The 14268-nt window shown below is 44.8% G+C and overlaps 1 protein-coding gene across 1 annotated transcript in view; it reads left to right on the top strand.

The window, feature by feature from the left end:
- Positions 1–530: 530 nt before the first annotated feature.
- Positions 531–14268, top strand: part of LOC131591564 (scm-like with four MBT domains protein 2) — an 85928-nt gene continuing 72190 nt past the window's right edge. Inside the window, exons 1-3 of the mRNA XM_058862378.1 lie at positions 531–636; positions 5347–5441; positions 8160–8400. Coding sequence (XP_058718361.1) covers positions 531–636; positions 5347–5441; positions 8160–8400 — 442 coding nt within the window. The remainder of the gene's footprint in view (positions 637–5346; positions 5442–8159; positions 8401–14268) is intronic.

Below are 14268 nucleotides of genomic sequence, written 5' to 3'. Positions count from 1 at the left end.
TCTTTATGGAGTGAGATACATCTCACACCGTGTTAGCCATCAGAAAGCTGGAAATCAAGGCCTGAAATGGCTGGGAGATGGTAGAGATGGTTTTTTAGCATGGGTTGTGCTGCCTTGTGGGCTGAATCTTCTCTCTCTGTTGGTGGCATTGGGAGCTGGAGAGAACTTTGAGATGTGAAGCCTCTGGATGCTGTTTATTACCTTATTATTTGCTCTGTTATTATTTTTGCTGTTGCTCTCAGGATATTATTGCCACTAAGGTCCTTTGTTGTGATTTTCATCCAACCCCAGCTTGAGGTTGGAGACAAGAGCAGGATGGAAGGGTCACCACCAGGAATGTTTAGGTTGGAAAAGATGTCTAAGATCTTTCACCCCAACTGTACCAATATAGGGTGACATGAAAACCATCAGGAAAGAGAATGGGTTGGTTCAGGTAGAACAAATCACTCACTGTTTTTTTTTAATTCTCCTTTTAGCTTGTCCTCGTTGCTGCAGGATGAATTAGGAAGGCAAAGCCTGTTCCTTGAGCCATGGAGACGAGGGCATCCTTCATTGCCAGCATGAGAGAGACCCAGCCCCTCTCCCCCGAGAAGGATCCCAGCCCGGCCAACGGTGACGGAGAGCAGTTTGATTCAGGTGAGCTCCCCTTCACCCCCACGAGTCCTTGTCACTGCTGCAGCTCCTCACAGGTAGAGCTGGGAGCCAGGGAGGCATTGGGAATGGTTGTACAGCTCCAAGCCCTTTTTTGGGTCTTAGGGATCAGACTGTGTCCTGTGATTGATGGGAAATAAGAGCTTTTCTTCTTCTGGACCTCATCTGCAGTATGTATCAGCTATTCAAAATTTAAACAAAAAGCCATAGAAAACCTTTCCCAAGGCATCATAATGAGTTCTCCCAGCTTCTCCACCATTTTTTATTCTGTTGAAGTTTTGTGGTTAAGAGAGATGAAATTTAGAGCGTTTCTCCTTTGTTTTGACCTTCCCCCTCATTTCCTTCATTCTCATTTCCTATGTTTTTGGACTCCTTCAGGTGAGGGGGCTTCGCAAACACTGAGGAGAGGAGAGTTGGTCACATGTTGTCCTTGTGCTCTTGACTGGATGCTTTGTAATGCTCTGGGATGGGCTCCTGAAGGTGTGAGAATTTGCTGTGCTAAATTTGGATGTTCTATGGTAGATGCAGAAAAGTAGATGCTACTGTGTGGTGATTTTTTGATGGAATCAGGTGCTTTAATTTCCCATATCCAGCCCTAGCAAGAGGAGGCTGTGTCATATGATGAAAAAGTACATTATGGCTAGACCTAACCTACTTTCTTTCTGAGCTAAGCTTTTCCCTGCTTCTCCCTCAGCATGTCAGAAATTTGGCCACTCAGCCTTCAGTTTCCTTACTTCTTGTAGCAGCTCAGTAATTTTCCTGTTTCCTTGGACACCAGATCCTTGCCTTTCCAGAGTGGACATGTCTGGGCTGATCTAGTCACCACTGGATCTATTTTTATCTGTGGGAGAGAGATAGGAGCCTCTAAAATGAGGTTCAGTTGGCCAACCATAGACATTTTTTGGGGAGTAAGAACTGGCCTGCAATGCCTAAATTTCAGTGGGGATAAGGATTTTGATGGCTCTCCCAAGGCTGTGTCAGAGGTTTGTGGTTGATAAGGTATCTGTGTGTCTCCCTTTCTCCACTCCTGTTGTAGGAGCATTTCAGTGCTCTATTCATTCAAAAAGTCATGTATGTGTATCTAGGTGCTATAAATAAGATGTCTAAACAATTTGCCTTAAACACGTTCTCCTACAGTGAATCCTGGAAAAAAAAAAACCTGTCTTTCTGGAGCCACAGGGTTTGGGTCTTTTATCCCTTTTCATTTTCATAGCTGAACATCCCAGGGGGCTGTTAACAGCTGGAACAGTTGCATTTTTATAGTGTCAATGCATGAGCACTTTAAAGCCATTGAGAGGCTTGCAGATAATGACTTGTTGATTTTATTTGCCATCCTGGGCTTGTTTATACATCACCGTATTGTAAACCAGCCAGCCTTGACTCTTTCATTAAGGAAAAGCTCTGGACCTAAGTACCAATAATTGGAAAGAGAGCTGGTATGTAAAAGAGGGTTAATGCCAGATTTATCACCTTTCAGGGTGTCCTGTGCTCCTCAGCAGTTGGGTTTTTCTGATGGCTGAGGAGATTTCTGTGCAGCCCTGTTGAATGTGTGGGTGGTGTTGGGACCTTTGGGCTGGTCTCATCCCCGTGTCTCTTCTGAATGCCCCCCTGCCAGAATTCCAGCAGGGAACAAAGTCCATTAAAAAAACATTTTGAAAACATACAGTCCCTTCAGAATTCATTGTGGTGAAATGAAGCAAAATAAACCACTGATGCTGTGATAAATGTGTACTCTGACATTATTTTTACAGACCTTGTAAAAGTAATTTCCTGATAAAGTCTGCAGATAAAACATGGTCGAGGAGCCGGGCTGGTGATGTGTCAGAGAGGAATGAGCTGACAGGGAGGGAAGGCTGCAGCTCTCACTCTGCCTCACCTCCGGGCCTTGAAGCCTCCTAATTTGGGTTTAGAAAGGAGAGATCTGGGTGGTATTTTGTTAAACAGGTGCTGTTGTGAGTTTTGCTGGGCAGCATGTGAAAGAACCTACCAGTGAGAGTCTCTGTGCTGGCCCGTGGTAGAGTAGGTCAGGGTTAATAAGGTTGTGAAGGACTTGATACATCCATAAGTAGCATCTGTTTATATTTATTAAAAAGCTTTTTCCAGATTCTGGGGAAAACTCTGACCCTCTTGGAGACACTGCTCTTTGCAAGGGCTGGAGATGCACTGAACTGATGGAAAAACTCAGTTCCTACGCTCTGTGGTATTAATCTTTCCCATAAGACTGCCGAGGAGGGCTGGAGAAAAGGGGACAGGTGCTGAAGGAGATCTTGCCTTGACTAACACAGGCAATTAGAGCAAAAACAGGAATAAAAACTGAGAGTACACAGAGAGCATCCTGGGCTGAAGGAAAGGGCTCATGCTCTGAAATGGAAGTACCTGACCAGGAGAGAAGAGAGCCCAGGGCTGAGCTGGAAGTCACAGAACCCCACAGAATTATTTAGGCTGGAGAAGATGTCTAAGAGCTTTGAGTCCAACCATTCCCCCAACACTGACAAGGCCACACACTAAGCCATGTCCCCATGTGTCACATTTGTGTGACTTTTAAATCCCCCCAGGGGTGGTGACTCCACCCGTGCCCTGGGCAGCCTGTTCCAAAAGTCCTGTCCATGTCCTGAGGTGGAAATGCCCTTGGGATTGTTGGAGCAGCCCATCCCAACCCCACAGACACAGGTGGATGCAGGAGCAGGGAGCAATGAGGCAGAAGGGATTAAGCACTTAAAGCTTTTCATGTCAGGTGTTTCTGACTTTTGGTTGGATGGGGCTTGGTTCTGTTCAGGGTAAAAAGTTGCTTAAGCTATTTTAAACCTGGAATGGATAATCATCTCTGCCCATCTACTGATGGACTAACATCCTTGGTTTCAGAAATCTCTGCACACAACTCTTCTCTATAGCATTAACTCTGCAGGGTTGCAGGCATGAAGGCTGAAAAATATCCCTGTTCATCTAAATTGCCTGCCTGCATGATACTGAATTTTTCCACCAAGCTCCTACCTTGTGGTTATGTTGTGGCTTATCATTCAGTCAAGGTTGAACAAACCCCTCATTCTGGGTCAGATATCTCAACTAGAGCCAGCTTCTGTGCCTGAAGGTTTTTGCAGTGATTGCAAAAGTCAAAACAAAGCCCATTCTTCATTCTGCGATGAATTAGTCTATTTTTGGATTGTAATAATTGAATTGGGTTATTTCTTACTGAGTTGAAGAGTCATCCGGTAGACTCTTTATCACTGGAGTAAATGTTGATTTGCATCTCAATATTTAAGGAGATGATTTGAGTTTAGGGCAAGGAGTCAGACTTGATGCAGGAGCGTGCAAGTGTTTAACAGTGTTGACAGCTCAGCTTTGAACTCCCAGACAGATCTTTACCCTCCACCAGCTCTGTCTCAAAACTCCTCTTCTGATCCCCTTTTTTCCCCCTCACCTATGTGGATCTGGTGCCACAGGCAGCAAATAAAAATTGTGTCTTCCCCTTTTAATAATGAGAGATTCCCCTTACACAACATAATTTTCTCTGGTCCTGGAAACTGGAGACCTGTAGCAATAATTGCAATAAATTAACCCTGCCTTTTTCTTCATAAAACTGTCTGGGGAGGGTTCTTAATTCAGTTTGTCATGAGTCACTTTAATTACATCATGACCACACTGATGAATGTTTGGGCAGGTAAAGGGTCTCGCAGAGTTTGCCTGATAAATGCTTATTGCAAAGATCTCATTGCTAGACTGTAAATATTTTTGCTCTGGGGATGTGAAACTGGGCTTGTGAAATTGCTTGGGAACAAAATGAAAACAATCAGATTTGGCTGATTTTCTGTAACTGAAAGAAGATTTATTTTTAATTATTGCTGTGTGCATTTCAGAGATGGTTTGGGGCCTTGGCTCTGCCACAGTGAGGTTATAAAGGGAGAAAAGAAAGAGTGGTCATGTCCAGTCCTTCCTGTGGGGAGGGATTGTGTGGGGCAGTGTGTGCATGGGGGAGAGAGGATACAGAGCCCCAAATCTGAAGGGGAGCAGGGAGTAAGAATGCAGTAGGGGTCTAGAGAGGTGTGCTCAGGGGTTTGGGGAAAGCAGCTGTAGCCTTGGGGGAAGAGGGAGGCCTGGGGGCTTTATCTTACATTTATGGGTGCAGTGATGCTGAGGAAGGAGAGGAAAGGTAGCAGGAGTGAAAATGGGGAAAGGTAGCAGGAGTGAAAATGGGTCTCACCCACCTCAAGGGTTGGGGTGTTCGGTCTGCACATGGCTCAGCCAACAGAAGCATCTTCTAATTTATTACGGGGGCACTGCTGTAATTAACAGTGCTGTTAATTGAGGGCACAAGGACATTGCACCTCCTTGATAGTGGGCAGGCAGCCACCTCCCTCGCAGCCAGGGAGTCATCAAATGCAAAATAAAAGAGCACAAGTGCCTGTTGCAGTGTATGACAGTTTTGTGCCCCCACTGCCATGGAAGCAGAGTCATTTCTGGTCTCAGTGTTGGCTGCTAAAGCCCCAGAGTCTGCTGAAAGCGTAGTAAGAGCTGGTCAAAACACAGATCCTTAAAGCAAGCTTTCTGTTTTCCCTTCTGTTGATGTTTATACTGGTTGCTATTCTCACCCTGAACTCTTTGACACAACTTTTGCCTTCTTTGGCTGTGTTTTAGGCTGCTTTTCTTTTTCTCTCTTTTTATTTTTTTTTTTTAATATTTTTTTTTTCTTTTGAACAGATGAGGGCTCCAGCATCGAGGACACAGACTTCAACTGGGACGAGTTCCTGGAGGAAACAGGAGCCAGTGCTGCTCCCCACACCTCCTTCAAACACGTACGTGCTTCCTCTGCGCCTTGTGGGTGTTGTACATGTTCCTTCTTCTGGTTTTCAGGGGCTCCCTGCAGGACTGTAGTGGAGTTTTACCATTTTGGGGAGAAATTGTCCCTCCACACGTGCAAAAACCTGAGTGGGAGTAGCCCTCCAGCCGGTGTTAGGTGTCATTGGTGTGTTTGCAGTCACAGATTGGAGTTCTGTGTCTGTGCCAGTCCCCTATCCTCTGCCTTTGCATCAAATTTTCCATTTTGCAGGGCTTGTGTTGGTCTTTCCTTTTGCTTATAATGCACTCATTTTTTTTTCTCTTCACCTATTTTCCCCTCTACATCCATTGTTGTCCATGCCAGCCTGTAGAGATAAATCTCACAAGTGTCTTATTTCCCCAAAGCTCCTTCTAATGCCTGATTTACTGACTGGCAGAGTCACTCAGCCCTAGAGTTCAGTGTGGCTCATAGGAGACCACCTCTCAGCCTCCTGCCTGGAGATGCTGTCTCAGAAGTGTGGGAAGCAGGGACTCTGTGCTTTTCCTGGGTGAACATGGAGCATGCAGACTGCTGTGGCAGTGACAAGTCTGTGCTCTGCTCTGTGTTAGCACAAGCAGCATCTGAAGGCACCTCTGGAGATCACCTGGTCAAACCACCTTTGTCTCCAGGTAATTTTGTGGCTTGTTTTGTAGGGCTAAAGGATGAAAAACCTCTCTTTTACCTAGATCTGAAAAGCCAGTACAGTCCTCCATTCCCTATTTTGCTTTCATTTTAACAACAGTTAACCCAGAGTATTGCAGGGTGAAGTACCATAATTCTCTACACTGGGGATTAGCAGGGGAATGCTTATTGTGGAGTTTATTCTTGATCCAGCAGCTGTTTGGAGAGAGCATCTTGTCCCAGATTTCTTCTCCAGGCTCTAAGTAGAAAGTTTTATGCTTCATGAAGCCCTTAAGGATGTCTTCAGTTGTGTGGAGATGCCTAGCTCATCCTGCTGATTCTGTTGACTGCAGTGTCTCACAGCACCTTAATCCTGGGAATGTCAGTGTGGGACAGATTGGTGCTGGGAACAGTCCTTGGTGACTGCTTCACAGTCTGAAACTTGATCCTCAAAATCTGGCCAAAAACCTGAAAGCTGTCAGAGAAAATTGTATTATCTGTCTGATTCTACTCTTGATGTGATTTCCAGTCACAAGTCTCTTGGCTTCTGGAGTGCCTTGTTGGTGCTATGGTGAGCACATGGAGAAAACCAACAAATGGATCACTCTCTGCAGGCATCAGGCTCAGGTGCTTTGAGCTGCAGCTGCCAGTCTGTACTGGGAGGAGGCCAGGAGATCCAGTTTGTACTGGGACATGGGCCAGCCTGTTACCCTGGGTTATTTATGAGGACTCTGAGCATTGCTGAGATCCTGTCTTAGTGCTGAGTAAAGCAGTGTCACAGACCACCTTCAGCGTTAGGCCATCTCCAAAGGCCCCTCTCAATTGTTCTGTGACTCTGGGCATTGGTTCTGCTGGAGGTGCCCACACAAGGAAAGGCACATGGAGTGCAAATGAGAAATGGGTTTGGGTGGGCATCCCTGGGGGCAGAAACTGGAGTTGGATGAGTGAGGGATTACTGATGGGCCAGAGGAGTGTTTTCTCAGCAGACTGGCATCCCCATGTCTGTGAAATCCTCAGTTGACCAAGTAGACCATGTTGTATTTATCTTTGTAAGTAAAAGAGTTATTTTAAACTGCTATTTCAGTTGGAAGTCAATCAGAGACAGGTTTACCTAGATTTATAATCCCTCTAGATTCAGTAGCTGATAAGGTTCCAAGAAACCTGTAACAACCTGTCCCTAAACATTTCCTAAGGAGTGACAGGTTATGTTTTGGATGGTTTTGTGAAGACAAGGCTGGCACCTGACCAGTGCACTGGCATCCACCTCTTCTTTATCAGCAACAGCTACAGGCATCCCACTGGTCCTTGAAACTCAGGTAGTGCTACAACAGGCCCTGGTGTTCATCAGCAGTGTCCCAAAAGAGATGCACGAGCATCTCCAGTGTCCTAAGGCAAGTTACAGGTGACCTGTCACTGCTGAGATAAATGGAAGTGACGTCTCTATCAGATGGCAGAACAGTGACCCAGACAATTTACTTATTTCAGTGACTGGTCACACCTTGTTTTCCAGGGTGCTGGGAGGGGGAATTGGTTGAGGCTTGAGCTGCTGAGGATGGGTGCAGTGGAAATTCTCTCCTTGTTCTCCCTGGTACTGCATTCAGCCCTTGATGCTTGTCAAGTCTCTAGAGGTGCTTTAGTGTTATGTGACTAATTATTGTAGTTGGGCTTAAGTCCTAGAGGTGCTTCATACCTTTGTGCCTTGCTGTGTCCTGTGATTTGCCTGATGGTGCTGTGCAGTGGGAAAGGAAACTTTATTTCAGTTATGCTGACGGTATTGGAGGCATTAGTGGCATTTAGGGATTGAAGATGAGTGCCAGTCCTCCCTTGGATGTAGTACACCTGAAGGTACCACTCCTGCACTTTGGAACCTGTGGGACTTGTGTGATGGGATATGAGCCAGTGAAGTAGGAATGGAACTGCTCATATTGATGGACAGGGAGGTGGTTGGATTAAAAGCACAATCAGATCATGTCCTATCCCAGGGCTTCTCTTTAAGGGCAGCATTTCCAGGGGAGGGAAGCGGGTCTCCCTGCCAAGCAGCAAAAGTAACATCATGCCTTTCTCATTTTGCAAGGTTGAAATCAGCCTTCAAAGCAGTTTCCAGCCAGGGATGAAATTAGAAGTGGCCAACAAGAGCAACCCAGACACATATTGGGTGGCTACAATCATCACCACCTGTGGGCAGCTCCTGCTGCTCCGTTACTGCGGCTACGGGGACGACCGCAGGGCAGACTTCTGGTGTGATGTGATGACAGCAGACCTGCACCCCGTGGGCTGGTGCACGCAGAACAACAAGGTCCTGATGCCTCCAGATGGTGAGTTCTGCCTGGTTTGTTAGGGTTGTGCTCTGGTATTGGGCTGTGGGTTCATCTCCAGATTTCTGGTTGGTCTGGGATGGGTACTCCAGGTCCTCAGCTGGTGTTGGGTGATGTGGGCAGGGTTGGGTCCCCACAGGATTCTGTTTGCCAATCAGCCTCCAGCAAAGGTGTTTTTGCCCTAGTTGGTAACAACAGAAGGCACTTCCATAGGGAGATGTCTTCTTACTGCTGAACTGCAATGCTGTGATTTTCACTTTGGGGAGAAAGCTGTTCTGTTTTTGTAGAAGAGCAAAAAAACTAAATAAGCAAGATCAGTTTGGGTGTAATCAAAATCAGAAGCTGACTTCACACTCAGAAGTGGTTTGTCCTGAAAGTTTAAGACCTTCCACTGCCAGACTCAGGCAGCTTTAAATTCCAATAGTAGATCTGCATGATTAAAGACGGCAGAATTTGGTCATTTGTTGTTAGGGCATGTCCTGATTGGCAGCTCTTAGGTGCACAACAGCTGAATGGAAGTGTTGTAGGTTCCTGAGTGGCTCATGTGGAGCAGTTTTTTAATAATACAATTTGATCACCAGTGTATAAGAATATAAATATATATATATGTAGGCTATGTGCATCAACAGAGCAGCTGTGGTGTATCCTTGCTGCTACATTGCTCCAAGCAGAGGCATATTGTCAGTGTTGCTCCTAAGTATTCCTGCCATATATCCCATTTATTCTGGATCAAGGGAAGAGGAGATGAGTATTCAGCCTCCAGCTTGTGCATACATTTAAGGAAAGTCTGATTTAAGGGTTCTGCTGCTGAAGTTACTCTTTCCCTTTCTGCTGTGTGTGGCTGTTGAAAACAGTGCCTGTGCCAGTTGTGTGCCACGTGGGAATCCTCCTGGAGTAAGTGTTCCCTGACTTCCCCCTGAAGTGAGCTGTAGACAGTCTTTGAATCAAAGCTGACATTCCTGCCTTGCATATGCCCAACTGTGAGCTAAACTTATCTTTTTGTTCTGGTCTGTGTGTTTTGAATAAACACAAGATTGATGGCTTAAAAAAAAAAAAAAAAGTCTTGAAGAGAAATACGGCTGAGAAATCTCTTGCCTTAGCACCAGTAAATCAAGCTGATGTGAGAGGGGTGAGGTATTTTATTTTATTGGCCTCTTAAAAGACATTTTATTTTGTGGATTACAATCAGCGTTACCAGAAAGGTGTACAGTGCTACAGACTAAATCTCAAATGTGAGGGTCAGGGGGGTAAGAGAACTTACTGAATGTCATAATAGGAAATAACAATTCCCTTACAACCTGAGGCAACTGCTTTTCATGGATCTGTTGGAATTTGCCCTTTGTGTCGTGGCCACTCTGTGGGAATTGCCTTGCTTGAATGACTGCAAGTGTGCAGTGTGTCTTACATCCCTTCTTCTCTGGTGGGTGAGGTAACTGTACACCAAGGTGCTGAATGTGGGCAATTGCCCTGTTAGTTTGGGGTTTTTTGTTTGTTTATTTTCCCCCTCCCACTCCCATTTTCAGTGAATAAACTTTGTTGTATGTCACAGTATAATTTTCAAAAAGAATAAATTAAATGCATGGTTTGTTATTTCAAAAGAGATTTAAGGATTTAAGAGCTTGGCTCATATTTTGAAATGAGGCATCTAAAATGCCCAAGAGGATCTGAGCCTTCAAGACTTACAGAATCATAGGACCTACGCATTAGGCAAAGAGAAACTGATGTTCTCTGTGAACTCTGTGGAGATTTTTTCAAACCTTTCTAGAATTGCACTTTTATTTTGTTGTCAAACCTTTGGGAGAGACAAAACCCAGCTTTAAATAGCATGGACCCAGTTCTGAAGGCATCAGTTCTGCACATCTTGATCACAGTGAGTGCATCTGTTGGCTGGACCGTGCAGACAGCGTGGCTGGGGCTGGTTGTCTGTCATTAGGCTGTGATTTTAATCAGGAGCTGAAGGCTTTGGTTAAAAAGCAGAGTTGCCAAAATGGACTTGTTTAACAGCCAGAATGACAGCACTGGGACAGTGCTTTGTTTCTGCTTACGTGTCAGGTTGGGCTGATCGGTGCTCAACTCGTAAATGTGATGCCAGACAAGAATGGTAGAGTGATGGGACAAAGAATTTCATTAGATGGGAGAGAGATGCAACAAAATGGGCTGGTTCAGTTCAGCAGATCAATAGAATTTGATTTAAAGTCCAGCACACACAGAGCTTTTAAGAGGCGGCTGCCAAATAATTGTAGTTTATGATCCAAATCGAAGGAAGTTGATTAATTTACAGACTGCTGCACTGTTATTTATGGGGTGATGTTAGTTGCATCATGGTGCCTGTGGCCTGTGAGTAAAATGTCAAGTCATGTTCTGTCCTCCTGTGACGTGATGGTGCAATCACCAGATCAGGAATACCTGAGGTGGCAATAAAATGTCTTGGTTTATGGCAGGATGATGTGAGTGCACGTGTGCCTGTGAGCTTCGTGCTCCAACCCCCTCCTCCACAGGAAATCAAAGGAGTAAAATTGTAGTTACTTCAAGCTTTGCCATTAATTATATTTTTCTCATTACAAATCGGTGTGTAATTTGAATTGCAAACTCAACTATCCTGGCAGAATAGATCTGTTTACCATTCAAAGCAAAATGAAAATTATTTAAATTAGTTAATATAGAACTCATTTGAATGAATTGAATGTTTATTCATGAACTAGCTGAGGCAAGTGTGAAGCTGTCCTTATGGTCTGTAGCTTTGGCACTGATCAGCTCTAATGTCACGTCCTGGGACAGAGATTTCTTCTTTATTGCATATTAACTGTGGTGTAAGCAGTGGGTAACTACTGCCTGATGTAGCTGAGTGTGAAATTTTCATCCTTCCTGACAAGGCCCTTCAGCAATTGTAATTCATATGAGGAAGGACAACCTGCTTCAAAGTTCACTGGCAGTGGCAGGGCTGTGTGGGAGGCTTTGTTTCCTGCACTATGAGGGTGGGATGTAAGGTTTCCCATCAGATAGTTAAAATTCCCCCATTATATCAGCCTGCATGGAAACAGGGATAGCATTTATCCCCTCCTATGTCTTACCCAAATGCTCTCTTCCTCCTCAAAGAGCGGTTTTTGTCACCATCCTTCATCCCTTGGGCTGTTTCACCCATTGAGCATTAAAAATTAAAGCCTAGCTAAACTTTCCTGACTAGTGAAAGGAGATGAGGGGTCCTTTAGCCTGTTCATTTCCATGTGCTGTTTTCCTCTGTTGATGACAGTTGAGTTCACGGACACATCCACCATCGGGCGCAGGAGCGGCGTGGAGAACCTGACAAGTGTAGTAGCTAAATTATGCATCGTGAAAGAGCAGGGACGTCCTGTGATTGACACTCGGGGGTTTTTGTGCAGATTGCAGATTTACAGCTGAGCCGGCAGAGCCCAGTCTCTCCTGGCACTGTTGTAATGCATCCTGGAATCAGCTAAAGACGCCGGATGACGGGATTGTTTTGTACACTTGTAATTGCAGCAGTGGCTCTGCTTTAATGTTGTTGACAGATGGAAATTCAGACAGAGCATTTCTATATGCTCTCTCTGTGAGCTGGAGTCTGCTTGCCATGCTGACCAGGAGGCTGGAGATGGAAAGAAGTACAACAAGGAGAGAACCATGTCTATATTTTGATTTTGTGGTGGACTGGTGCAGATGGGGAAACCTCTGAATGCTGGCTGTACCAGGGCTTGGTGACCAAGATCAATCACGCTGTGATTTTGTGTAGGAAAGCAGCTTTTACTTCCTTGTTGCATCAATACAAGAAGGATTAAAGTTCAGAAGTCGGATCCTGGGTTGAAATAACCTTCTCTTCTATGATGCTGAGCTTGATAAAGTTTAATCATCAAATATACCATTAAGAGGGATAGACCTAAAGCATTTTGCCTGCCCAGGCATTCTATGAAGGGAAACACCATCATTTGGTCACTGTTTAGGTTTTCATGTGGCTCTCAGGTGAGATTAACTCCTACCCCAGATGTAGGCCAAAGGAGGAAATTTCACTGTGATCCCATGTGCTGGGTCAGATTCTGGCAAGGATATGGTTGAAAAGGGAGATAAAACTTGTGCCACAACATATTGGGTTGCCTTCAAACGACAACTTACTGCTGGTTTTGTTTGGCTGGTTTTATATATTATCCTGTGAATCTATCACAGAGCAAAAACCTGCTCTTTGAGGTTAATAGTGTAAAGGAGGGGAGAAATGGATCTGGTTGGCCTAGTCAGAATTTTACAGCATGATGATTCTGGATGGCCAGAAGATGGTCTGCTGTGTTGCAGGTGTGGATTTGATGTCACTCCAAGGCACACAGAAGGATTTTTTTTTGGGTAACAGCTCAGGGTGGGGGTGATGTGGCTCATACCCTTGGCTTTCAGTGTCATTATTGAAGCTCCCTGGCTGAATGCAAAGCTTGTCCACGGGCTCTTAAAAGAGGGACACAGAGATCAGAGATAATGTTTCTGACAATGGATGAGGGAGTTCAGAGATTCCCTTCCGGAAAATACAGTCATGGATAGTGTTGGTTTTGTTGTTTCTTTTTAAATGAAGGCATCTTCCCCCTGGTAATCTCATCCCAGGGGAAGTAAAAATTAAACTGCCTGCAGGTCTGTGATTACAGCACAAGTAGAGGGATCAGATGGGCAGGGTGGGCTTCTCCTTTTGCTTTTTTACTGGGATGGAGAGCAGATCTGGCCCTGGTTTAGCTCTTCTGCCTGAAATATTACTTCCTAAGACCTTGAGGCTGGAGAAAATAAGTAGGCATTCACTGAGCTTATGCTGTTTTACATCAGCTAAGAACTGGACCCTCGAGCCAAGTAAAATGAAACTCGGAAATCTTCTTTGGCAGGTTGCACTGTCAAAGCCTGTGGATGTTTCTAAAGCAGTATACAGGGCTGTTCTTTAAAATCTCTGCCCGATCTTTATCCTATTATTCCATCAAAACTGAGTTTAGACTAACCTAATGTAAATAGATGGCAGGATTTCTTTATTTTAAATGCTGCAAATGACTCTTAGTACAGTGTTTTATATGTGCTTTTCAAGTTGACTTTAGCAGACTATTAATTATGCAGGGATGACGTTAGCATAAATAACTAGTCAGCAAATAAATGTCAATTAAATATTCTATTAGCATAGTAGGCAGCTTTATGCATTGGCATAGAACATTTAGCAGATTATACTTAACGAGCATATAAAAAAGTAGCTTTTTTTTTTCCTTAGCTCTCCTGATGACGGCAAAGGGGAAGAGAGGAGGTAAAAATCCTGGCTTTGGCTGAAATTTGGTGTAGTAGGAGTCAAGTCAGTTGACTCTGGTGTATCTTGGGAGTTTCCAGGAGCTGGAATTCACTGGACCATGTCATGGCTTGGCATTTCCCCCCAGCTCCTTGTAGCCTCTTGCAGACTTGCTGAGAAAAACATATTTTCATTACACCACCCTCAGTAGATTCTCCTTCTCTTCCTTGGTGTGACTCAGGTCCCTCAGCCTGGGATGTGGAAATTCAAGAGTCTGCCCGTGGCTTGTGTGGCATCAGGATAATATTGTCTTGATAGGGAAAATGGTCTTTTCACTATTGTGTCAAACTGCAAATCTTTTGCATGTGCCACTGGCTTTAGTTACTTTCAAAAGACTTAATATTGCCAAGTGAGGCCCTTTTGGGGTAAACTGAGCCTAACAGGCCCTCACGTGTCCTTTGGGAATGTAATTAATTGCTGAGCCACTGTGTAAATGTGGCACAGCCTGGCCAGGGGGTCAGGTTTTGCGAGAAGTTCGAGTTGTAGACTTCATCAAATGCAGAGGGTTTTGATCATCTTCAGGTCTGCTGGGCTTGAGGTCAACATTTTCTGTCTTGATTGTC

Source organism: Poecile atricapillus, chromosome W, assembly GCF_030490865.1.
Source record: "Poecile atricapillus isolate bPoeAtr1 chromosome W, bPoeAtr1.hap1, whole genome shotgun sequence".
Classification (NCBI taxonomy): Eukaryota; Metazoa; Chordata; class Aves; order Passeriformes; family Paridae; genus Poecile; species Poecile atricapillus.
Note: the sequence above shows the minus strand (reverse complement) of the source record. Positions and strands in the feature narration are given on the sequence as shown.